This window comes from Chaetodon trifascialis, chromosome 10 (genome assembly GCF_039877785.1).
Source record: "Chaetodon trifascialis isolate fChaTrf1 chromosome 10, fChaTrf1.hap1, whole genome shotgun sequence".
NCBI classification, from domain to species: Eukaryota; Metazoa; Chordata; class Actinopteri; order Chaetodontiformes; family Chaetodontidae; genus Chaetodon; species Chaetodon trifascialis.
The window spans coordinates 29,477,685-29,504,642 of NC_092065.1; the positions used below are offsets into that span (position 1 = coordinate 29,477,685).

At 47.9% G+C, this 26,958-nt stretch overlaps 1 protein-coding gene across 3 annotated transcripts in view; it reads left to right on the top strand.

The window, feature by feature from the left end:
* Positions 1-1,186: 1,186 nt before the first annotated feature.
* The window catches only part of immp2l (inner mitochondrial membrane peptidase subunit 2), an 88,628-nt gene continuing 62,856 nt past the window's right edge, over positions 1,187-26,958 (top strand). Inside the window, exons 1-3 of one of the 3 annotated variants that reach the window (XM_070972782.1) lie at positions 1,187-1,236; positions 10,440-10,577; positions 18,414-18,517. In XM_070972782.1, the coding sequence (XP_070828883.1) occupies positions 10,443-10,577; positions 18,414-18,517 (239 nt within the window). In that variant the 5' untranslated portion in view covers positions 1,187-1,236; positions 10,440-10,442. Of the gene's footprint in view, positions 1,237-1,258; positions 1,279-10,439; positions 10,578-18,413; positions 18,518-26,958 lie in introns of those variants that run through there. The other 2 variants (XM_070972780.1, XM_070972781.1) reach the window with 2 other exon arrangements.

Sequence of the window (26,958 nt, forward strand, 5' to 3'; positions counted from 1 at the left end):
TTAAGTTTGAGGTATTTTTTACTCCACTACATTCATCTGAGAGCGTTGGTTACTTTACAAATTAAGATATTTATGCACAAACATAGGAGGAGTTTAGAAAATAGGAAATTTTGTTATCAGTTAAACTCCAGCAGTTTATACAAGTACAGCCGAACCAATCAGTCGAGTCATCAATTAGTCGATTAATTAATGATCATCTATTGTGATAATGGTTTGTTTGTACTTGATAGTGTTTGGTTCCACAGATAATTTCCGTTTTGTTCCCGATCGACTCTCTTTCTGTTTCTTTGGATATTTCTCCCTCGTCACGGTTTCCTAATCTTCCACGGTTTCGATTTATGTGTGAATTGTTTTGTATGTTCACTTTGAAAAGTGTCTTAGTTTTACATAAAGTACAATCAGCACTTCACCAAATGTGCCCTGTAACGTTTCCTGATCACTCAGATTATGTAACCTTCGTCTGTGCCTCAGCAAACGTTGTGGGTCGGTGGAAAAGGTGGCGAGAGGCCGCCGGTCTGATAATGGTTTCTACATCCTGCTTTTAATGAAGCCCTGAAGGAGAAGCCGGTCTCCTTATCATTAAAGAGCTACGTCTCCTTTAAAACTGGGATCGGTACGAGTTTCACTTTCCTTCATCACTCGTTCCTCCACTGCTTCTTCTTCTACTGTTACTTATTTGATCTTGACCAAAGTGTCCGTCAGCATCCAGTGAGCTGTCTTTTTGTATATAACGTTTGTGCAATACTTTTTTATTCTCTTTATTTATTTATTTATTTACACTCTGTCTTGTTGCTGCTGTAACTGGTCAACTTCCCCCATTGTGGGATAAATAAAGTCTATCTTATCTTATCTTATCTTATCTTATCTTATCTTATCTTATCTTATCTTATCTTATCTTATCTTATCACACTTTCGCTCATTCTAAACATAAAACAGAATCCATCCATCCATCCATCCATCCATCCATCCATCCATCCATCCATCCATCCATAAAATAATTAGACATTCTGATGTTTCTTCATTTGTTGTTGACTCTGAATGAAGTGTTGATAAAAAAAAGTTGTAGGATTTTTTATTTTGTGTTTTTTATGATTATTATTATTTTATTAAAATCAGGTAGAAAATGACTGTATTTTAAAATCACTTTCATTAAATTCATAACGTCCGGCGGCTTTTAGGACCCGGCGGCCGCCGCTGACGTAGGACCACAACAGGAAGACGGACCTGAGGCAGCGGGTAGGTGTGTTAGCCTCTTTAGCTTTAGCCTGAGTTTCACAGGTAAAGTTGTGACGTTAGACGACAGTAAGCAGACTTCTGCTTCATCCCTGCGCGTTTCACTCAGCCGCTGTTTGCGACATCTTGTTTCATTCACGTCTTTGTTTGAAAAGTGAAAGCCGGTTAGCATTAGCGGCTAGCTGTTAGCACACGGAGGGTGAAGTGCAGCGGCAGCGTGACTGATTACACCTGTGCTGAGCGAGCGTAAAGGTGGAAAACGCAGATTGTTTGAGGATAAATGCTGTTAAGGTGGAAGTGCGGAGATGTTTCAGTGACTGTTGCAGAGTGTGTTCAGTCTGTGAAGAAAGTTTGTCACTGCTGCTGCAAACAGGCAGAGGTGGAAGACTACTGAGCACTGTGCAGGTTGGATACCTGTACAGGTATACTCACAGGCTGGGAGCTTGCAGTTCTGAGGTTCGTGCATGTTTGTTTTCAGGCCACTTTCTTCTGGTACTCAGTTGGGAGGAAAGGTGGTAACTTTGCCGTTTACTTCTGTGTACCTGACATTTCTTTACAGTTGAGCTGAAACAGTTAGTCTGTTGATCGATCGACCGATCGACAGGAGACAGATCGATTAATGGTGTGATGACAAACAGCTGCTGTTGCTTGTGGGGCCGTGAAGCGACTGATGGTGGAAAGACACACTGATTAACGACATCAATTTGAAATAAAGCTGTTGTTTCTGTTTGTTTAGTGTTTAAATGTGTCCTCTTTCAGATGTCCATGAGTTGTTATCAGAGGAGACATGTCCCTCCTAAACTTCCCCCACACATAAGACAGCCAGACTCCATCACGTCTGTCAAAGCTAACAGCCGCTTTGTGTGCTAAACTAAATAAAAGCTAAAAACTACTAATGGAATCAAACCAAACACGCTAAAGCAACGAGCTGCTGCCACCTAAGATAAGATAAAGGCTGACCTTATCTTATCTTAACGTTAGCTGCTGTACTCAACGAGCTGGCAGCTTGGAGGGAAACCGATCAATAACTGAAGTTATTGATGAAATGTTTGACATCATTGATCAGACAGAAGCTGAGTGTTCTGTCTCTCAGACGTCTTTGATGACTGTGAATTGGACACTCGTGTTGTCAGACTCCGACTTTGACAGCAGATTTCTGTTGGTTCAGTCAAACATGTCCCAGCACAGAGCGCAGAGCTGCTCAGAGACATGATGGACAGCCAGAGACCACAGATGTCCTCCCTCCTCACAAACATCACATTATGTCTTTGGTGTGTCCCTCTCCTGTGTCTCATGGTGGAGACACTCCTCAGTGTTTGAATGTGTCCCTCTCCTGTGTCTCGTGGTGGAGACACTCCTCAGTGTTTGGATGTGTCCCTCTCCTGTGTCTTGTGGTGGAGACACTCCTCAGTGTTTGGATGTGTCCCTCTCCTGTGTCTCGTGGTGGAGACACTCCTCAGTGTTTGAATGTGTCCGTCTCGTGGTGGAGACACTCCTCAGTGTTTGGATGTGTCCGTCTCGTGGTGGAGACACTCCTCAGTGTTTGGATGTGTCTCGTGGTGGAGACACTCCTCAGTGTTTGGATGTGTCCCTCTCCTGTGTCTCGTGGTGGAGACACTCCTCAGTGTTTGAATGTGTCCGTCTCGTGGTGGAGACACTCCTCAGTGTTTGAATGTGTCCGTCTCGTGGTGGAGACACTCCTCAGTGTTTGAATGTGTCCGTCTCCTGTGTCTCGTGGTGGAGACACTCCTCAGTGTTTGGATGTGTCCCTCTCCTGTGTCTCGTGGTGGAGACACTCCTCAGTGTTTGGATGTGTCCCTCTCCTGTGTCTCGTGGTGGAGACACTCCTCAGTGTTTGGATGTGTCCGTCTCCTGTGTCTCGTGGTGGAGACACTCCTCAGTGTTTGAATGTGTCCGTCTCCTGTGTCTCGTGGTGGAGACACTCCTCAGTGTTTGGATGTGTCCGTCTCGTGGTGGAGACACTCCTCAGTGTTTGAATGTGTCCGTCTCGTGGTGGAGACACTCCTCAGTGTTTGAATGTGTCCGTCTCCTGTGTCTCGTGGTGGAGACACTCCTCAGTGTTTGAATGTGTCCGTCTCCTGTGTCTCATGGAGGAGACACTCCTCAGTGTTTGGATGTGTCCCTCTCCTGTGTCTCGTGGTGGAGACACTCCTCAGTGTTTGGATGTGTCCCTCTCCTGTGTCTCGTGGTGGAGACACTCCTCAGTGTTTGGATGTGTCCGTCTCGTGGTGGAGACACTCCTCAGTGTTCGGATGTGTCCCTCTCCTGTGTCTCGTGGTGGAGACACTCCTCAGTGTTTGAATGTGTCCGTCTCGTGGTGGAGACACTCCTCAGTGTTCGGATGTGTCCCTCTCCTGTGTCTCGTGGTGGAGACACTCCTCAGTGTTTGAATGTGTCCGTCTCGTGGTGGAGACACTCCTCAGTGTTTGGATGTGTCCCTCTCCTGTGTCTCGTGGTGGAGACACTCCTCAGTGTTTGGATGTGTCCGTCTCGTGGTGGAGACACTCCTCAGTGTTTGGATGTGTCCGTCTCATGGTGGAGACACTCCTCAGTGTTTGGATGTGTCCGTCTCGTGGTGGAGACACTCCTCAGTGTTTGAATGTGTCCGTCTCGTGGTGGAGACACTCCTCAGTGTTTGAATGTGTCCGTCTCCTGTGTCTCGTGGTGGAGACACTCCTCAGTGTTTGGATGTGTCCCTCTCCTGTGTCTCGTGGTGGAGACACTCCTCAGTGTTTGGATGTGTCCCTCTCCTGTGTCTCGTGGTGGAGACACTCCTCAGTGTTTGGATGTGTCAGTCTCCTGTGTCTCGTGGTGGAGACACTCCTCAGTGTTTGAATGTGTCCGTCTCCTGTGTCTCGTGGTGGAGACACTCCTCAGTGTTTGAATGTGTCCGTCTCGTGGTGGAGACACTCCTCAGTGTTTGAATGTGTCCGTCTCCTGTGTCTCGTGGTGGAGACACTCCTCAGTGTTTGAATGTGTCCGTCTCCTGTGTCTCATGGAGGAGACACTCCTCAGTGTTTGGATGTGTCCCTCTCCTGTGTCTCGTGGTGGAGACACTCCTCAGTGTTTGAATGTGTCCGTCTCCTGTGTCTCATGGAGGAGACACTCCTCAGTGTTTGGATGTGTCCCTCTCCTGTGTCTCGTGGTGGAGACACTCCTCAGTGTTTGGATGTGTCCGTCTCGTGGTGGAGACACTCCTCAGTGTTCGGATGTGTCCCTCTCCTGTGTCTCGTGGTGGAGACACTCCTCAGTGTTTGGATGTGTCCGTCTCGTGGTGGAGACACTCCTCAGTGTTTGAATGTGTCCGTCTCGTGGTGGAGACACTCCTCAGTGTTCGGATGTGTCCCTCTCCTGTGTCTCGTGGTGGAGACCCTCCTCAGTGTTTGAATGTGTCCGTCTCGTGGTGGAGACACTCCTCAGTGTTTGGATGTGTCCCTCTCCTGTGTCTCGTGGTGGAGACACTCCTCAGTGTTGGGATGTGTCCCTCTCCTGTGTCTCGTGGTGGAGACACTCCTCAGTGTTGGGATGTGTCCCTCTCCTGTGTCTCGTGGTGGAGACACTCCTCAGTGTTTGAATGTGTCCGTCTCGTGGTGGAGACACTCCTCAGTGTTTGAATGTGTCCGTCTCGTGGTGGAGACACTCCTCAGTGTTTGAATGTGTCCCTCTCCTGTGTCTCGTGGTGGAGACACTCCTCAGTGTTGGGATGTGTCCCTCGCCTGTGTCTCGTGGTGGAGACACTCCTCAGTGTTGGGATGTGTCCGTCCCCTCCGAGGTGGATGTTCGTGAAGCTGTCCCTGCTGCCGTGGCCTAAAAAGCCACGTCTGATGTTCTGCATGAGAGACAAATCCCATTTGTGTCCCCAGCGGTGGGCCTGGATCCCCCAGCTTACAGTCAACATTGACAGCCGTCCAATAATCACCTTAGTTGTGGCTGAGCGAGCACGGCGAGCACGGCGAGCACGGCGGTCTGGAGACGAATAAATATTCGCTGATGAGGTTAAAGAGATTATCTGGCGAGTGACCTCTTCCGTATAAGCTCCTCATGCAAAGTCAGCCACAGGACGTTTTGTTGCTCCATCAGAGGCAACGCTTCAGGCGTAGCTTCTGTCCATTAGCATGATGCTCATTAAACCCTCATGTCTTCAGAGACCTTTGCACCATCAGGACGTCCACAGTGGGGACAAGTGATGGAGAGGAAGTTCCAAACGCTGACAGCTTGTTTGTGACGTGACCACATGACCGCCGTGACTCACCGGAGCTCCTCATCCGACATGTTTACGTTGTCCTGGATCCGGTCTCTGGACGTATGTGAAGGACGCTTCTCAGGTTGGAAGTGGACAGACTTTAGTTGGTACGTTCAATGTCCAAAGGAAGCTCAGCATCGTGTTGAAATCCTCTTTTTCCTGGAAGTCAGCTCCACTGTGTGTCCACGTGTGGAACCGATCATTCGTTCAGCTGATGTTAGTGTTTACCTTTTTGAAAAAAGCCCAATGAGCCCTTATCTTATCTTATCTTATCTTATCTTATCTTATCTTATCTTATCTTATCTTATTGTAGTGGCAAAAACCGTTTTGGGTTTTCCTTTACCCCCTAAATCCTGTTTCCTAAGAGTTTGTGCCGCGAGGTGAAGCAGGCGATGCCGCGTCAGACTGCAGCTTGTGTCCTGAAAGAATCCTCTGGGAGAGTTTGACTGTTGACTGTTGTCGGTCATTTATTGTAAATGAAAGAAAATACAACATGAAGATGCAAATGTTTTAAAGATTGTGTAATATTTCTATGGCGAGACAAAGGGAACAGGCCGCAGCAGCTTTCAGCCCGAGCCACGCACAGACCGGGCGGTCAATGACGGTATCTGCTGGCCCGCCTCCTCCCCGCCACGCTCTACCAGCAGCCATTTAAAGGGTGGCGCCATCATCGCCTGCAGAGGACGCACTCACACACTCCCACAAAATACTGCAAATGAAGTAAATAATGTACAGCATAAAAACTTAAATGCGGCTCCTACACTTATCTTATCTTATCTTATCTTGTCAGCGTTGACCGCCTCAGAACACGCTGCTGTTCTCTGTGAGTCTCTGCATTTGTTTCAAACTGTGCCGTCATTTAAACTCTTCATCGGCAGCTGTCCGTCAGACTGGTGTGACTGGTTTGATGAAGACAGCGTGAGACTGGTTTGATGAAGACAGCGTCAGGCTCGTGTCCTCGTCCTCTGTGCCACAGCTCTCCCTTCCTTCAGCCTCCATCACACTTCTCTGTAGGTCAGGTTTTATACGGCTCTCCGTCGGCGAAGCCCAGAGATGCTGCCCCGGCAGAAGTCTCAGAGCGGCGGCTGTAATCGGCGTCCCGCTGCCTGCTGCGTCCTCCCTGTGGATTTATCGGTCTGGAAAAGCTTTGGAACGGCAGCGTTCGTCACCGGCTGAGATGGAGTCCAGCCCACAGACCCAGAAATTCAATTCCAGCAGTCGGAGCAAAAGCACACCACAAAGTCTGGGCTTGATCCCGGCTGATGTGCTGACCTGAGGTCTGACCTGAAGCTGATGTTTATACCCTCTGTCTTTGGCTAATCTGAATAAATGGGAAAGGGTCAGTGGACATGGGTTTGTTGAACTCTCGACCGATGCCTGAGGAGCTCGTCCCGCTCTTGAACTTCACTCTCTCTCTTATGTCTCTTATGGAGCTGATATAAAAGCAGGAGCTCTTATTTCTGCCTGTCGCAGTCTAATAAGTGCAGCGAGCGTCCGTTGATGATCACTCGTCTGCTCTGCTGCCTCGCCTTGTTACGGAGCTGCTTCTGCATATCAGTGCCGACATGAATAACAATGGCGGGAGAGAGATGTGCTGCGTGAAGTCGTTTGTCTCCATGTCGGCGGTGTTTTGGTTTCTCACTCATTCAAAAGGCTCTGGGTTTGTGCTCATTGATGCTCATTGGTTGTATTCATGGTTGGAAAAACAAGCCAGCCAATGAGAGCTCTGCATCTTTGTTAAATATCCAACGATACACAACACATGCTGGTGGGTCCCCCTGATGTGGGCTGTTCCAGAGGACGGCCTGTTGAATGACTGATGGTTACCACCGAGCGCTTCAGCGTGTGAGCTTGTTGAGGAAGAGCAAACCGCCTGAATCATCGTCATCATCACGGCAGCTGACGGCTCGTCTCCTCACGGCGTCTCAGTCACTTAGCTGGCTGTCCCAAAAGAGCTCGACCCTGGTTTGAGGCTGCAGTGTTGGAGTTTGTGCTTCCTGAGCCGGAGTCGGGTTTCAGCAGCGACAGTCACCATCACATCTGTCGAAGTCAAGTTAGCAGTCACACAGCTGATCAATAACTCTGATCGGCTGATTCGGGAACCAGTTACTGCTTTGCCAACCAAAAGTTTGTGTTATTTACAGCACATGCAGAATGGACTTTATAATGTAGACCAGTTAAAATACTGAACGTGGTCCACACACCGCTGTGGCTCCCAGACGTGGACAGCTGGACGCTGCTTTATTGATAAGACGCATCTTTAATGAAACCTGAGAAAGGAAGTGTGGTTTTTGGATTCTCTCCCCAGAAGCCTGTATTTTAAGGTGGGCCGTGGGCGCCGCGGGCCTCCGAGGCATCGCACGAAACCTCAAAGCTCCTCGGCGAGCTCCCTCTGATGATACACTTGTTGTGTGTGCGGTTTGAAGCGTAATGGCAATATGTTCGTGTCAGGATGGATCGTTATGCTGGAGGAGATTTTCTGCTGCGGCGCCGGAGTTTCCTCCCTCCAGCACGCCGAGGCTGAGCGATGTCTCCCAAAGCCCAGAGGAGGAAGATCGCTGTGTGTAACAGGACGTAACACACAGCGAGGCCAGGAACACACACAGTGTGTGTGTGTGTGTGTGTGTGTGTGTGTGTGTGTGTGTGTGTGTGTGTGTGTGTGTGTGTGTGTGTGTGTGTGTGTGTGTGTGTGTGTGGGTCAGTGTGTGCACTGTGTGTGTGTGTGTGTGTGGGTCAGTGTGTGCACTGTGTGTGTGTGTGAGAGAGAGTCAGTGTGTGCACTGTGTGTGTGTGTGTGGGTCAGTGTGTGCACTGTGTGTGTGTGTGTGTGTGTGTGTGAGAGAGAGTCAGTGTGTGCACTGTGTGTGTGTGTGTGTGTGTGTGTGTGTGTGTGTGTGTGTGTGTGTGTGTGTGTGTAACCCTGATCCCAGAACAGCCGGGAATGTAAAAGACCAATAAACAGGAAGTGATCAGCTGATCTGATCCTCTCTGACACAAACTGACCTGAGAACAGCTCAGAGTCAAAATGTTCAGTGTTTTCATTGATTTCTGTAAATATCTCTGATTGTGAATCTGATGCAGCGACTGAAAGATGGAACGCTCCAGAAACACCTGTTTGGATCGTCCCACAGGTGAACAGGTGAGAGGATCATGATTGGGTATGAAAGGCTCAGTCGATCACAGAGGATGGAGCGAGTTCAGCACTTTGTGAACACATGAAGGATGAAGGAGATGGACACATGAAGGCAGACACTGTTGCTGGATGCTGTGATCATGGATGTTGTTCACTCACTGATCCTGGATCTGAATCAGAGGGTTTCTCTGTCTTTCTTTGTGAAGTTGAAGGAATCAGGTTCACCCTTCATTGACCCCACAGAAACATATGATAAGACTGAAATTCAGATCTCTTTAATTGGCATTTCCATTTCTTGTAGTAGTCCGTCTTGTTGGCTGGCAGTCATGTCGTGTGGAGACTCACATCGTAGTGAAGCTACACTCAGATTAGCTTCTTCTTTTCTGTGACAGTTCACGGCTGCAGTGACGGACGCTTGTCCAGCTACAGATGTGGAGTCGCTCAGAGTACATTGTGGGTTTGATGATGTTTCATTTGAAGTCTTGTGATGTGGAGGTCATAGCTGTAGCAGATCTCTGCAGTGAGTACAGTGGACGTCCACACGAGGCTGTTGGCTGTTTGCTGAAGGCAGCGGTGCATGGCCGCCGCTGCTGCCGGCCGCTCGGTCATTTCACGCCTGTCTGGGCTTCCTGGAGCATGCTGTAAAAAGCAAAGTGGATGAAAAACTACAGGCTCAGTGTGTCCAAACCTGCAGCGAAACTGATGGAAGGAAGACTTCCTGTATGTGGTGATTAAGCGCCAACAGTTAGACTGATACATGCAGAAATACTGGATGTTATCCAGTGATGCAGTGTGATCGGTTCCATTAGTTTGAAGCACTGTCTCAGTCGTGAAGCCCACAAAGGTCAGCTGATGATCCGCAGAGAACGTTGTACAGCTGATGATTTGTTAAAATGATCTCACCACAGTCTCCATCTGCTAAGAAGACTGAGGTCTTTCAGAGTCTGCAGGACACTGTGGACTCTGTGGTGGCACAGTCCTTTACGCAGTGGTCTGCTGGGGCTGTGGAAGCTCTGAGAGACACCGAAAAAGACTAAACAGACTGGCCAGGAGAGCTGGCTCTGTCCTGGCCTGCCCCCTGGACACCGTTGAGGAGGTGGGAGCAGGATGTCAGCCAAGCTGACATCAGTCATGGACAGCCCATCCCCCCCCTGCACGAGACAGCTTCAGCAACAGACTGCTGCTTCCACTGCAGAGGAATGCTACCATCAGCAAACATGGTGCATCTGAGGTCAGAGGAGCAAGACCGTGCACAGACGTCCTTCATTTTCCCCGAACCCTGACCCTGACCTTCTCTGAGGGAAGGTGTGATAGCAAGAAGAGGCAGAGTTAAGTGAAGATTTGTGTGGTCACACTATCACGACATCCAGACACAACGTGAGTCAGACCACCGGCGGATCCGACCACTGATCACAGTCCTTTGTGCAGGACTGACAGCGACGTTAACGTGCTGTTTCCTCATCCAGACAAAGGTCACGTGTTGATACACAGATGCAGCGTGGAGGACAAGAAGCTTGTTTGCTTCATGTTTATTTTGGTTGTTATGCTGCGACGTGGTTTTCAGTTGTTTCACTGCTTTCCTACATGCTCTTCACTTAGCACCTGCTCATGCTGTGGCTGTTTGCTCTGAGCTGTTTGCTCTGTGACTTTTCCATGACTCTCCTGCCGTTGGCTCGACCTGCTCTCCCCACAGAGATCAATAAAGTTTAATCAAACGTAATCTATTCTAACCTGAGTGCAGCTGGGTTTCCTATCTGTCGTCACGGTTCTGATGATGTTGTTTGCTGTTTTTTGTTGTTTCCTGTCCAGGTGATGGCTCAGCAAGCAACGGCAGGAAGGCGCTACCTGCGGGCGTTTGTTAGCGGCTTCTTTGTCGCTGTTCCCGTCACCGTCACCGTCCTTGATCGATTTGCCTACGTGGCACGAGTGGAGGGAGCGTCGATGCAGGTGAGACATCACAACACGTCCACCAATCAGGAGTGCAGCCTGAAACCTCTAACTTAACAGACAACAACAGACAGATAGCAAAGAGGTCAGAGGTCACAGCACCCCGACAGCGTGGTCAGTTGACGCTCGCATAACGTTGCCCCAGTGTGTGACCTTCAGATAGCGTGACGACGCTCCGGAAGCCGAACAGGTGTGATGTGTAACACGTCGGTGTCTTGTGGTTCGTCCATCTGTTACTTCGCCCACTGCTGGCTTACCGGCAGACCAACAGCAGCCCCTCGTTCACAGGCTTTATCCAGAACAGCCAGGCAGAATAATGATTCAGTGCTGATGAGCAGAAAATCTGAAAGCTTCAGTTTGGTCATTTGACTGACTCCTAGCTCATTTATCTGTGCTGCTCTGCTGTTGGGAAAATAAATGATCTATGAACCAACTCTGCATGTATTTGTCCTCTGATTACCAGAGGAGAGCTTGTAGTCAGGCTGTTGGTCAGAGGAGAAAAAACTGCTCCGCAGCATGTCATCGAATTAAAAATGCCAGTGTTTTTATACATCACTAAAAAAATAAAAATAAAAACATTCCTCAGAATCTATGCTGCATGTGTTGCTAGGCAACATCTGGCTAAACAGAAAGGGGTCTTGAACACTTTGCCCCTCCACTGAAGAGGATATCGCTGCATTCAGCTGCCTGCTGTTGGCTGCTGATCGCCGTTCAATGAGAACCTGCCGCTGTTTTTTTTTGTTCACGTGATAACTAGCTCCAAGCTCTTTAGCTTACACAGGCTAATGCTAGCACAGTCATTTAGGACAACAAACAATCACCTGCGTCATAAGTGTCTGTGTGGTAACTAAAGGTTTACATACTCCTTCCAACAAATCAGAATTGAGATTTGACAGTAGCCATGGTTTGAACTTAAAAAAATCACATTTTTCAAAGTCTGTCTTTAACATTAGTCCCTCATGTGCAATGAAAATGGTTTGGCTAACAGTACTCACGAGGAGATCTCTTCACGCTGTACTACCACTGGTGTTTCCAGGCGTTGGGCAGTTCTACTACACATGTTTTAAAAATTGTGGTTAAAAGTCTGATAAATGTCCTCAGGTGATGTCACTTGAGTCAGCGTTGGTTGGAGACATCCAGTTGAACCAAGCCTGTTGAGCAGATCTCTGCAGCTGCTGCTCCGCTCTGCTACAGGCTACAGGCTACGTTACTAGCATGACATACGACCTGTCAGCAGTGGAGTTTCGTTGTGGGTAATGAAGGTGTGGTTGGCGTCGTCTTGTGTTTTCACAGTAGTGGCCATCAGGCTCAGAATGGCTCGTATCGGTCATTTAGGAAGGCAGTGCTGTACTTCGTCATTTAATTTTCTTGTAGAGGTGGAGAGGATAAGATAAGTCTTAACTTATCTTATCTTAGTGGCTGCCTTTGGGAAAAAAGCAGGACTAGAAGCTTCAGTTGTGCATTTGTCCAGACCTTCTTGAGCACTGACCATGAAGCGGCCTGCTGCTGTAGAAGCATCCAGTCCGTGTTGAAGGACCAGGTCTCCGTGTTGAAGGACCAGGTCTCCGTGTTGAAGGACCAGGTCTCCATGTTGAAAGACCAGGTCTGTGTTGAAGGACCAGGTCCATGTTGAAGGACCAGGTCCGTGTTGAAGGATCAGGTCCATGTTGAAAGACCAGGTCTGTGTTGAAGGATCAGGTCCGTGTTGAAGGACCAGGTCTGTGTTGAAGGACCAGGTCCGTGTTGAAGGATCAGGTCCATGTTGAAGGACCAGGTCTGTGTTGAAGGATCAGGTCCATGTTGAAGGACCAGGTCCGTGTTGAAGGATCAGGTCCATGTTGAAGGACCAGGTTCGTGTTGAAGGACCAGGTCTCCATGTTGAAAGACCAGGTCCATGTTGAAGGACCAGGTCCGTGTTGAAGGATCAGGTCCATGTTGAAAGACCAGGTCTGTGTTGAAGGATCAGGTCCGTGTTGAAGGATCAGGTCCGTGTTGAAGGACCAGGTCCGTGTTGAAGGACCAGGTCTCCATGTTGAAGGACCAGGTCCGTGTTGAAGGACCAGGTCCATGTTAAAGGATCAGGTCCGTGTTGAAGGACCAGGTCCGTGTTGAAGGATCAGGTCCGTGTTGAAGGACCAGGTCCGTGTTGAAGGACCAGGTCCATGTTAAAGGACCAGGTCCATGTTAAAGGATCAGGTCCGTGTTGAAGGACCAGGTCGGTGTTGAAGGATCAGGTCCGTGTTGAAGGACCAGGTCTGTGTTGAAGGATCAGGTCCGTGTTGAAGGACCAGGTCTGTGTTGAAGGACCAGGTCCATGGATGCTTCCTGAAGCTCCTTTTCTTCTCATCCACACAGTAAACAACCTTCACTCTTCTCCTCTGAGCGCAGAGAGGTACAAAGGAAACAAAAACAAGCGCCTGTTGGGTTTTGACCGAGTTGTTTTCCTGTCGTGCGGCTTATTATCCCCGATGTGTGCTGCATTATGCATTAAACAATCTGCTCTCTATTTTTAATGAGCATGAATATTAAACGTGCGTGTTGCTCTTCGGTTCATGTTGTATATTCATGTCGCTGCGTATGTCGGGTCATGAAGCCGACTGCGGCGAGGGCTTCTGAAGAGTTTGAGGCTCTGATGAATGAATGAATGAATGAATGAATGAATGAATGAAATGACTACACAAAGGCTTCAGAAGAGGAGACGTTTGCACCCAGTCCTCCCGGTGAGACGCTCTGTGGAGCTCAGCTCCTGGTTCAGGTTTTATCCTGGTTGATCTGTTTATGTGAAGCTTTGATTCAGTCTGTCAGCGTAAACAAACCTTTAACACAACGTTCACGTCCATAGTGAACGAGTCTGCAAGAAACAGCAGAAAGTCTGACTCACCGACACGTCGCTGTTATTAAAGGACAGACCAGACCTGCTCTGTACACCCAACCGTCTTCAGGCAGTGCTGTTCACCGTCTCCGTCTGCAGCTTTACGGTAGAAAGACACAAAGGAGGCCATGTGTCCTCCAAGCTGCTTCTTCTGAAGGTGAAGTGAGGAAAAGACGGCGTCCTGACAGGTCAAAGCGTCATGGAGCTGGGTAGTTAGGCATGCTAGCATTAGCGCAGTGGTGGACCGTCAGGAAACGTCTGGACCACCGTGGGGTGTGTTGTTGCTGCAGATGTTTACGGTCCCACGGGGAATATCTGAAAGATGTTTGTGATCCTTTGACTTCCTTTGGCGCCACCATCAGGTCAAAGGTTTCACTTATTCTGTGATAAATCTCAGCCTTGGATTGGATCAGGATGTGGTCCAGATGTCCAAGATGCTGGACCATCGGTCCCCTTTACTCTGATCCTCTCAGATGTTCTTTAGCGCCATCGTGCGGTTGACATTTTGTTTGATGTGTCAACAGCTGATGATTGCTATGAGACAGACTGTCCCCAGAGGACAAATTATGACCATCAGGTCAACAGTACAACGTTCACTCAGTGTGTGTGTGTGTGTGTGTGTGTGTGTGTGTGTGTGTGTGTGTGTGTGTGTGTGTGTGTGAGTGAGAGAGAGCTCCCTAATCCTTTTTGCAGGGCTTGGGTTGTTGTCATGGAAACAGTGTTTTCTGGATGGTTCTGAACATGGACAACGAAGAAGCTCAGCGGAGATTCAGTGTGATCTGATCGATCTCATTGATCTGATGATCTGATCAGTCTCATTGATCTGATGAACTGATCGATCTCATTGATCTGATTGATCTCATTGATCTGATGAACTGATTGATCTGATGAACTGATCGATCTCATTGATCTGATTGATCTCATTGATCTGATGAACTGATTGATCTGATGAACTGATTGATCTCATTGATCTGATTGTTCTCATTGATCTGATGAACTGATTGATCTCATTGATCTGATGATCTGATGAACTGATTGATCTGGTTGATCTGGTTGATCTGATGATCTGATCGATCTCATTGATCTGATGAACTGATTGATCTCATTGATCTGATTGATCTCGTTGATCTCGTTGATCTCATTGATCTGATGATCTGATGATCTGATACAGGCTCTGTGTCTGTCTTCATGTTAATGTCTTTATTGAGTTGTCCTCTGTTGTTGTTTGAACTCTGTCTTCTCATTGGCCGTCTGACAGCAGCTGACACTGTCGTAGTTTGGATGTGGACTGAAGTGCCGTCCTGTGTGCTGGTGCGACGCTTCATGCATTGTTAATGGTGGATCCACAGGTGGGTCAGCAGGTCCGCCAGGTTAATGTGTCACTATTACAGAGCTCGGCACACTGGAATAAGGAGTTTATACTGTCATTGTTCTGTGAAAACCCTTCTCTTTCATCATCCAAGTTTCTGAAACTAAAGTAAATTAGTGATGAGACGAGGAGCTGCTGCTGACGAGCGTCTGTACGTTTTCCTCTTAGTTCAGACTCACCGTAATGTGGAGGAGCGTGGCAGGAGGGCAGCTGATGGAGGATCCAGCTCGTCTGATGAGCTCGCAGGGATGTTTATTTTGGGGCTGACGGATAGAGATATTCTGTCAGTTACCACGGCAGGCGTGAAATGGCCTGTTGAATGAAACCGTCGAGGCGTCGCTCAGGCGGCCTTCATCACGCGACGAAGTGACACAAACCGACCAGTAAGAATGATGATTTTTATTGTTGTTGAGGACGGAAGGAAGCGGCGCCTCGTAGACGAGTGTGTGATGGAGCCGTCATGGAGGACGTGGCAGCAGAGAATCTGTCTCATGGTTTGAAGTGTTTGGTTGAAGACAGTGAGGGACAAAGGACTTTAGCTCATTAATCACACGACTTAAAGACTGAACAGCAGAAGAATGATCAGATGACGACTCGATGTCATTATCAAGCACATCGTTGACCTCTCGAGTCGTCCAGCATCCCCACCGACAGACCCGCTGAGGCTCAGTGTGAGAGGAGCCAATCGTTTTACAAAGCATTCGTCACTCTGCTCATTCATTGGCTGCTCCTGTTTCAGGTTCAACACCTGAGCGTGGAGCCAGAAACCAGTGAGGAATAATTACTCTGATTAAAGTAACTGTGTGCTGAATCGCAGCTGACTGAGAATCTCAAACGCCGTAGAGACCTTGAATGCACCAGTATCCCAGTATGGCTTCAGACAGCTGCTCCTCTGCTCAGTGTGCATTATTGGATGTTTCTGCACACAGTGAGTGGTTTTTTTGTGGTGTTGGATGTTGATGGACTGACCAGCTGGTCTGTGTGGGTTTAAACTCTTTCTAAAACTGTCGTATTTGTATTTTTCGGTAGTTTTTGGGTGTGAAAATGTCTGTGTGTGCTTCTGTTTGCAGCCTTGCTTTGTTTGAATTGTCCTTTAAGGGAAGCACTTTGAATAGAATTGAACAGAATTGAAATGCGGATCATTCACTCCTGATTACATTTTAAAGTTGATTTTCACTCGATGTTGAAATGATCTGAAACCAGCGGCTGTCTGGAAATAAGGGAAATGAATCTGCTTTTTAATTTCATAGATTACGTTTCTTATGTGTATGAAATATGTAGTTAATGGCTTGAATATGAAAATCTCTGCTGTTTGTTCCCTTTGAACGCTGACAGAGGAGTTCAGGTTCACCACCACGATGAAGAGGAGCAGAAATCAGTCGCTGATTGATCTGCATGTTGATAATACAGACGTGTTTGACCACCTGTGGCTTCATTCAGTCGTGTGGAGCTTAATTCTAAAACTCTGTGTCTGTTTTGGGTGAAAGTGTCTCCAAAGATTGGACGTGCTTCATTTATCCGTCCATAAATCAGCGCATACATTTTGGGGCATTGCTGTAATAACCGTAAGGGAGCTCGTTAAGGTGATAATTCACTGTGAAAACGAGTCGCTGGCTCGGAGGAGACAGCGACGGTGAATGATGAACTGAACTGAAGCAGTCTTTCTCTGTCCTGTTCGTAGGATGGGTGGATTTACGCGAGCTCTAATTGTTATACAGTGACTGACATTACAGACTTTAAACTGCAAAGACGCAGATGCTCTAAAATCTCCAAAATCCATTTCACAAACATCAACATTTGGTCAGCCAGGCCATCTGTAACACCACCGTTACTTGATTAAAAGGGAAAGTGTGAAGATGACTAAATGAGTCATCGTTTCTTGAATCATCTACACACTAAATGAGTGTGAAGACTGTTAATTTCACAAATGCAAATGTGTAACGGGGTTCAACATGGGGACCATGAACGTCTGGACTGTTGAGTGAGTCAGGCGCTCACTGTGACACTAACTAGCCAGCTTCAAACAGTTAGCCTTAAACAGTTAGCTTCAAACAACTAACTTCAAACAGCTAGCTTCAAACAGTTAGCCTTAAACAGTTAGCTTCAAACAGCTAGCTTCAAACAACTAACTTCAAACAGCTAGCTTCAAACAGTTAGCCTTAAACAGTTAGCTTCAAACAGCTAGCTTCAAACAGTTAGCCTTAAACAGTTGGCTTCAAACATCTAACTTCAAACAGCTAGCTTCAAACAGTTAGCCTTAAACAGTTAGCTTCAAACAGTTAGCTTCAATCAGCTAGCTTCAAACAGCTAGCTTCAAACAGTTAGCCTTAAACAGCTAGCGTCAAACAGTTAGCTTCATCAGCTAGCTTCAAACAGTTAGCTTCAAACAACTAACTTCAAACAGTTAGCTTCAAACAGCTAGCTTCAATCAGTTAGCCTTAAACAGCTAGCCTCAAACAGTTAGCTTCAATCAGCTAACTTCAAACATTTAGCTTCAAACAACTAACTTCAAACAGCTAGCTTCAGACACTTAGCCTTAAACAGCTAGCTTCAAACAGTTAGCCTTAAACAGTTAGCTTCAACCAGCTAGTTTCAAACAACTAACTTCAAACAGCTAGCTTCAGACACTTAGCCTTAAACAGCTAGCTTCAAACAGTTAGCCTTAATCAGTTTGCTTCAAATGGTTAGCCTTAAACAGTTAGCTTCAAACAACTAACTTCAAACAGCTAGCTTCAAACAATTAGCTTCAAACAGTTAGTTTCAAACAGCTAGCTTCAAACAGTTAGCTTCAAACAACTAACTTCAAACAGTTAGCTTCAAACAGCTAGCTTCAATCAGTTAGCCTTAAACAGCTAGCCTCAAACAGTTAGCTTCAATCAGCTAACTTCAAACATTTAGCTTCAAACAACTAACTTCAAACAGCTAGCTTCAGACACTTAGCCTTAAACAGCTAGCTTCAAACAGTTAGCCTTAAACAGTTAGCTTCAACCAGCTAGTTTCAAACAACTAACTTCAAACAGCTAGCTTCAGACACTTAGCCTTAAACAGCTAGCTTCAAACAGTTAGCCTTAATCAGTTTGCTTCAAATGGTTAGCCTTAAACAGTTAGCTTCAAACAACTAACTTCAGACAGCTAGCTTCAAACAATTAGCTTCAAACAGTTAGTTTCAAACAGCTAACTTTAAACAGGTAGCTTCAAACAGTTAGCTTCAAACAGTTAGCTAGCTAGCTTCGATTCTCAATACTCCAATAGAAACAGATCCAACAAAGACATTTTACATCCAAGTTTGTGTAAAGTGTCAATACAAAGAAATAAATATTCAGTGTGTACCCAGAACATCGAGTGTTTGGGTATATAGTACACACATACGTGTATACGATATATACAGTACACACTTATACGTGTATGCAGTATATACAGTACACACTTATACGAGTGTGTACTTTACATGTTTTATTTATACTGGACAATGACGGATGAAAAATGTGTGTAAATATGTGTGTTGCTCATATTTATATAAATTGTATTTGTCTGTGTGTGTGTGTGTGTGTGTGTGCGTGTGTGCGTGCGTGCGTGCGTGCGTGCGTGCGTGCAGCCTTTCCTGAACCCAGACGGGGCATCGGAGTGTGACGTTGTCCTGCTGAACCGTTGGAGTGTGAGGAACTACCAGGTCCAACGAGGCGACATCGTCTCCGTCCTGTGAGTAACTGAACACAGTGGACATGCCGTCAAGGAAGTTACTGATCCGTTAATGACTTTAAAAAGGGCGTAGCGGCTCGTGGGGTCCGCCCGTTATGTTCAAGTTTGTAGTGATGCTACAGATCGCTGCAGAGCTGACTCACAAACAAACAAAGGAATAGAATCAGATAATCACAAAGAACGATTCAGGCAGAAATAAAAACTTCTGCTTGAGCGTGTTCAAACGTCTGTTAGACGACGGCAGCAGCACTGACAGACTGAAGCTCAGAGTGTTTCCTGTCAAAAGAGACCAGATTCATCCAGGAGGTCCACATGGTTCAAGAAGTGCTTTCAGTTTGCTTTGGCTCTGCCTCGGAGAGTCGTTTAGGCTGCTGTTGTGAATGGATGGATGGATGGATGGATGGATGGATGGATGGATGGATGGATGCACTCAGTACTGTTCAGGGTTATGGTGCATGTTTCTTCTTCTGCACCTGCACAGCTGTCCAGATGAATGAAGATGTGCACCAATGAGGTCAGACTAGAGGTCAGATTATAGGTCACACTAGACTAGAGGTCAGATTAGAGGTCAGACTAGACTGGCCGGTCTTCATCTGGACTGTCATGGCGACGGGGACATGAGTAACTCACATGAATGATATCATTTTTTTTGTCACTGTCAAAGCCCAGCAGTTGGCACTGATGTTTCCTTGGTGGCTGAGCTGAAGCTCATAGCTACAAACATAGTTTGGAGTTGAAGTTCTTTCGTGCTCTTTTTCCTTTTTGTTTCGTTTTGGTGGCGTCTTGTTTTGGATGCTTAATGACAAGTGACGCTGAAGCAAACGCAGACGAAGCTAAAAGCTGCAAGTTACTTGACTGTTTCAACTTTCAGCCAATCAGAAGCTGGTGCAAGATTTAGTAAAATGTGACTTCATCGACAGAGACAGACACCGGTGACAGATGAGCTGCAGGGAAGGTGACAAATCAGAAAGTAATTCATTTCAGTGGGATTGAACCACAGCAGCATGTTGCATCAACTCAACCCAAGTGTGTTTGGAAGCCTGAGAGTGAAGTCAGCACGAGCCGTTGACTGAAGTCAGCTGACTGATGCTGACGTGGTGGATTATTCAGGCATGCGTCACATGTGAACCATGGGTTGCTAACACACAGGGCTGACACACAGGGCTAACACACAGGGCTAACACACAGCGCTAACACACAGGGCTAACACACAGGGCTAACACACAGGGCTAACACACAGGGCTGACACACAGCGCTAACACACAGGGCTAACACACAGGGCTAACACACAGCGCTAACACACAGGGCTGACACACAGCGCTAACACACAGGGCTAACACACAGGGCTAACACACAGCGCTAACACACAGGGCTGACACACAGGGCTAACACACAGCGCTAACACACAGGGCTAACACACAGGGCTAACACACAGGGCTGACACACAGCGCTAACACACAGGGCTAACACACAGGGCTAACACACAGCGCTAACACACAGGGCTAACACACAGGGCTAACACACAGGGCTGACACACAGCGCTAACACACAGGGCTAACACACAGGGCTAACACACAGCGCTAACACACAGGGCTAACACACAGGGCTAACACACAGGGCAACACACAACGCTGACACACAACGCTTGTTTAGTTGTTTTGTTTGGTTGTGTTTGTTTGTTACGAAAGCTCCCACACTGCTCTACTGCGGTGCCGTACAGATGTGGTTTTCGTGAATTCAACACGATAGTGCGAAGCGGTCCCATCAGACATGCAGAACGTGGACTCATTGTGGACTCCGTGCATGACGAGCTGCCGTCGCTCATTAGGAAAACTTCGCCTGGGCGTCATTGCGAGTTGTTCCATCTGAACGCAGCCCTGAAGCCTCCCAGAGGTCCGCCGGGGCCTCAGACGTCTGCTGTTCCTTAACGCTCCGTCTCTGTCAAAGCCACACAAACTGATTCGACCTGTTCAAACAGCGCCGCCGCCTGCTCTGAGACCAGCACAGTGAGGTTTCACACAAGGAAATGGACAGATTTGACTGGCGTCCTGAGCTGTTTGATGGAGCCGAGGCCGGCGGAGGACAAGGCCGCTGCTGCGATGAGCCCTCGATGGCCGCCTCTCTGCTTTGTTTCTGAGGTGCAGAGCAGCGGATCAGCCTGTGGGTCCTGTGTCGTGGCTGAAGTGAAGAAGAGGCCGACGGTGATGATCCCGCTCTCAGCAGACGGAGACTCTGGTTCTTTAAAGTTCATCACAAAAACACTGACATTTTAAAATTCAGCCGCCATGAGGCGCCATCTATCGCCCGCCCTGAATATCTGCTGGGATTGAAATTTCAGATGTGATGCAGCTGCTCTGACTTCTGTGTATAATTGGCAGTGATTTTAAAGCAAAGTTGTTCAAGGGAAGATGGCTCCGTAGAGTAAAATCTTATTTACAGAGAGCCTGGTTTTCAGTGCGCGCCGGCTCAGGAAGTGAGTGCGTCCCTGTGTTTCTGAGGTGGCGTTCAGAGAGCTGAGCGCTGCGGTGAGTGTTTGTCATGCTCTGGGTGCAGACCATTACAAAGCTGATTGATTTCATGTTCGGCTGTGAACAGAACCGTTTGCCTCTGAGCGGCCTCACAACCCATTCCTGCAAAACATCACTTTCTCCAGGATGGAGCAGATGTTCCCCGCCGGGTACAAACCAGCATCACAAGAGATGAATCGAGTCGCGGCTCCTGGCTCGCCTGCTTTTGTTTACGTTGAAGGGTTTGATGGCAGCCATCTTGGATCAGCAGGGGACTGTTGTTTGGGGGGTCCGTGAATATTCATTAAAACCTTCAAAAGCGCCGCGTTTCATTCCTCTGCAGCGGCGCTCTGTGGGCTTTGAGCCGAGGATGTCGGCAGTGACGGCAGACGAGGATCTGCAGCTCCGAGCTGCTCTTGGTTGATCCGAAAGAAAGACCGAGAGCGAGACGCAGCAAGACTGCCGAGGATGGACAGACACAAGGGTCCGAGGATGGACAGACACAAGTGTCCGCAGTCCACTCAGCAACAACTATCATCTACACACAGAATGAAGACGATCTGTCCACGGCTGCACGTACATGTACATGACATGTCGTCAGCAGCAGTTGTCCATCAGTCCAACAGTTTGACACCATCAGCAGGACTGTGTGTCGTGTGAGTGTGTCCTCATACACTAAGACATTATACGACCAATCAGGACCCTGCAGATTAAGAGGCGGAACATGTTGTGGTCAAAGCTCCTTTTAAAGCTGCAGATGAGACGCTTTTCAGTGAGACATCAGACATGTCCTGAAGGGTCCAGTTAGCGTCACATCATGTCTGTTTAATCAACGAGCAAACGTGTTTTCAGGAGCGTGTGATGTGGACGTGAGACGTGTGCGTTCGGACTGATGGACAGCAGAACGAGGAGCATTTCAGCGTGAAGGGACGCTGAGGACGTGTAAACGTGTGGAGTCTTCCTGTGCGAGACGCAGCCAGCGCTGACTGCTGCAGCCTGTCGCCGTGTTCTCCTGCAGCGCTTCCTGTTAATCAGCTGTGTCGTCTCCGTCCTCTGTCCTCCTTATTTTCCTTTATTTAACTACATGCCTCCGTCTGCCGAGTCTCCAGAGATGAAGACAGACGCCAAAACCTCATGTTTCGATGTTTTAGTTGATTTTTCACAAATACTAAAATACACTGGGGGCCAAACAAAACCAAAAAAGAGGAAATGAAGTACAAAGTGCTCAGGTGAGGAAACATAAAAGGCCTGTGGGGTTTCTAAAAACATCTCAACCCAGAGAGGCGACAAACATGCAAATGACAAGAGTGAAGACACAACGCAGAGACAACAAGGAGAGGAAGGAAGGGAGGAACGTAAATACATCAAAAGGAAAGTTTGAGAGTCTGAGGCACGCCAGCGTCTGTCAGCTGACGGACCAGTCGGCTGCTCTGTTTCCGTCAGTCATTTTAGCTTTACATGGTGTTACGGACGGAGGTGAAGTGACACGCTGATGTCTTCATTTGTCTGCAAGATGGGACGACTGTAATCTGATTACACGAGTCAGGTGTGGACACAGAAATGAATGAGAGATCCAGACAAACCCCATCGAGCCCCGACAGACAGCGTCTGTGCCTCCCCTCGTTCGCGAACGATGCGTTCACTGACACTGACCAGCACGAGCACAGAGCACACAGTTTCAGTGAGGAGGGCTGAGGACCAGGTGGTTCGCTTGGATCTTGGAGGTCCAGCCTTTTTTTTGGCTACTTGGCAGCGCCGCAGCATAAATTCACCTTCTGACAGCAGCTATCAGCCAATGGCAGCTCATTACAGATCATCACGTCCTCCTGATGAGGGTTACTGCAACGTGTATCTGATGTTCCACTTCATGTTCCACCTGATGTTCCACCTGATGTTCCACCTGATGTTCCACTTCATGTTCCACCTGATGTTCCACCTGATGTTCCACCTGATGTTCCACTTCATGTTCCACCTGATGTTCCACCTGATGTTCCACTTCATGTTCCACCTGATGTTCCACCTGATGTTCCACTTCATGTTCCACCTGATGTTCCACCTGATGTTCCGCTTCATGTTCCACCTAGTTTGCTTCTGTTAACCGGACTCGCCGCGCCGTCGTTCACCGATCAGCAGCTTCCTGTCGAGCTTTAATCTGCTGTCATGACAGACGGCGGATGCCCCCTCAGCGAGCTTCATGACGACACATTTCTGTGCTCAGAGTCAGAAGTATTGGCATCATTCACGGCTCAGATCCATGGCCTCGCCAGCTGCTGGTAGATAATCAGGTGCAGCTCGATCGTTTGTCAGCGAATAACTTCTCATGTTAACCTCATGTTTGAGCTCCTGGATCTTGTTTTTGGACGTTGACTCTTCAGCTCAAACTGGTTTCTGCCTGTTTACATGTGAACCAGCTCTTGAACTGGCTCTTCAGTCATGTGAACAGGATCGCATTTCGAGCTTCAGCAGAACGACGCTGAAACAAAGAGCTTTCAGGTTCGACGTCGACGTGTCCGGACGGAACCAGTGTGTCCTACAGATTCTTACAGAATAACAGCAGATGGCCTGAAGTGAACACACTGCAGGTTCAGTTTATGGCAGCGTGTCACAGACACAGAGACCTGAAGCAGAGACAAAGACGCTCCATGAGCAGCAGAAGTGAGCCGGTTTGGGCCTGTAGTTCGTCTCTGTAGGAGCTGCGGTTCCTTCACAGATGGTGGAGAAAAGCTGGAGTCTAATCTAAAGACCACGCGTTGAATCCACGCGGGGCTCTGGAACTAATTTCCGTTAAATTGGTATTAAAGGCTCGTTATTTAAATAGGTCCACCGAGGCTTCGGTGTTAAAGCAGGAAAAACCTCAGTCCTCAGCGTCTCGCCCACTGCAGGCATCACTGTGAGGGACACTTACAGGCCACTGGGTTTACTGGTTAGACTGTGTTTGACACCAGTTGACTGATCTGCCATCAGTTGGATGGTCTAACATGTCAAAGAGTGCACAGCCATGCTAGCAGCATGCTAACATGTCCCCAGGGACAGTGACGATGTTTACTCTGCTCTCCAGCAGTTTAGCGTGTTAGCATGCTAACGTTGGCTAGTTAGCACTAAACATTGAAGTACATCAACGCTTGAACCAGATCCACCGCGACGACCCTTCAGTGTGAGCTGAAAGTTCTGGCTCATGGTAGCATCAGAGGGAAAGAGACGTCCAGCGTCATAAACACGTCTGTCCCCCTCTTTCCTCGTCTCATACAAACGTCTGTCCCCCTCTTTCCTCGTCTCATACAAACGTCTGTCCCCCTCTTTCCTCGTCTCATACAAACGTCTGTCCCCCTCTTTCCTCTTCTCATAAACACGTCCTTCTCTTTTCCTCGTCTCATACAAACGTCTGTCCCCCTCTTTCCTCGTCTCATACAAACGTCTGTCCCCCTCTTTCCTCGTCTCATACAAACGTCTGTCCCCCTCTTTCCTCGTCTCATACAAACGTCTGTCCTCCTCTTTTCCTCATCTCATAAACACGTCCTTCTCTTTTCCTCGTCTCATACAAATGTCTGTCCTCTGAGCGCCATGAATGTCTCACTTTCATGTCACATTTTAGTCTGGACCAGAGTGACGGAGCGACCGTCATTAGAAAGATCAGCTCCTTTGTTTAATGCCACTCATTTGACTCTCTTTCCAACCCTCTGCACTTCTGTCTCTGCTGCGATGCATGCTGGGTAACAGGATGTGCCGGCATTGTCTAACTCTGGCGGATGTTCTTCCTCTTTCGGGATTCGTCTCCTTCCTCTCGCTCGTACCGACATCAAAGCCGACAGTCTGCCGCTCGCACTCGTCTCTGGGAATTACCTCCACGCGTGATGTTGGCTCGTGTGTTCGTTTAGCGGCGGCGGCAGCGGATTCCTCCCCCCCGGCGCCGTTCGTCACTTGACATTTTGAGGCCACAGTGAAGGCTGTTGGTTGACGCCGGAGGCAGCGACACACTTTTAGGCAGCTGGTGGAGGAAAGAGGAAGCCAGGAGGAACTTTTCTGCATTCAGACATGAATCACACGTTCACCTTCAGCCGTTCATTCTGGTTCACGATCAGTGATTCTGAATCATGCTCCATAGAGGGGTGGACACAATAACAAGAACACCTCTGCAGACCGCCCTCTGCCCTTCTGAGGGTCTGATCTTCTGCTTTAGCTGATAGTTTGTGAAGGAGGTGATGATTGAACGTTTATTTGTAGTCTTCACGTCTTGTACACTACGTCATGTTCTGCTGGTTCCGTCTGTTCGTTCTTTAAAGAACGGCAAGATTCAAACAGTTTTCCTTCCTGCTGCAGACGCTCAGCTGCAGACTTCAGACGGCCTCGGCTGTCAGCTGAACGAATGAACAGGTGATTACAAATAAAGCGGCTTGTGAATGGATGAAGTCCTGGACTGAAGTGATGACCTGATGATGGTGAAAGGGTTCAGACACAGGGGTCAGCCCCCCCCAGCTGACGCTGCAGTGTCAGCCTGCTCCTCCTGTTTGAAGAGACCACAGGAGGCTGAGCAGCATGAGGAAACCTGGATGAGTAAACAGGTTTAAGTGGATCTGAGCTGGAGGCACAGCGCTCCACATCCTTTAACCCGGCCCAGGAAACCAGCTTTGATCTGGGCTAATTCTGCTGCTGCCGGGAGGCTTTCCTCCGGACCCCGAGCTCCCAGCAGGCTTTGTGTCACTGGTGTTTTAACACAGTTATTTTAATCGCTCGTGTGGCGGCGTGGCATTAAAACCCGAGCCGGGCATTAGAGAGAAAGTGGCGACACACTGAAGGCTTGACGAGAATCCCTGCTGAGTTTCCCTCACACTCAAATTTACTCTCTTTTTGTGGTCGTGCTCTCCGGCCAGCGGCCATCTGTCACGAAGGATTAGCTGAAATTCTTTTTATATTTCTGAGTTTTATTACCAAGAAGCGGGATTCAGAGTGAAGTTTACAGCTTAATCAATACGTGGTTTTATAGAGGCAGCAGATTTACTGCAGTACAATACGCTGCATAACAGCAGCCCATTAAATCACAGCTCCCACTGGTTCCTGCTCGAGGTAATGATGACAAATTAAGAAGACATAAACCTTGAGTAAATTTCAGTGAATATTTCCACGTCAGCTCTCAGCTCTTACATCCAGACTGCCGATCGTCCCATCGTCACCTGGGCTCTGGTCCGTTCAGCTATCAGCTCGTGAGCCCTGATGTTTGCCGTGTTTGTGCTGTCGGACCTGAACTCGTTTAATTTCCTCGCTCCTGAGCCGAACCAAAGCTTTACGGCGCTTTCATTGCTTTATTCTTTTGTGGATGCATCATGAAGTGGAAATGTTGCACATCTACCTTTTAAGATATTTGGCGTCTCTTCGAAAGTCTTCAGTGGAGTTGAACGCAGATTTTCTGTCTGCTGTTGAATAAATAAAGACGTTCATTATGAAGTGGCCGCGGCGGCTTGTTTATCTGAACTCTGTCGTCTCTACATCATAACTGGAACTGAATATTATTCATCATAAACAGTCAGATTCAGTTAAAAAACTGACCAAGTTCATGTTTTTTAAATGACTGCCGGACTCTCAAGTTCAGCGTTAAGAGACGGACTGACTGTTGTGGGTTTTGGTCTTTTTGTGGAAAAATATGGAAAACCAGATTTATCATTAGCTCCCGAATCTGTAATCTGAGCCTGAACGAACGAACGATGGCAGTGTGAGGTGAAAGAGCTTCAGACCTGAAACTGAGATGTTTCACCATGAACTCAGAGCTCAGAAGTCTTTTTGGTGAACTGTGGTGTTTCTGAGTGTCCGGCGAGCAGCGTCCATCCATCAACAACGCAAAGGAAAATCAATGCTCAGGAACAGGAAATCATTGGCTTTCAGATGAGAGGAGGTAGTGATGCCAGTCACACCTCCAGGACGTCGATGGATGAAGAACGAGAG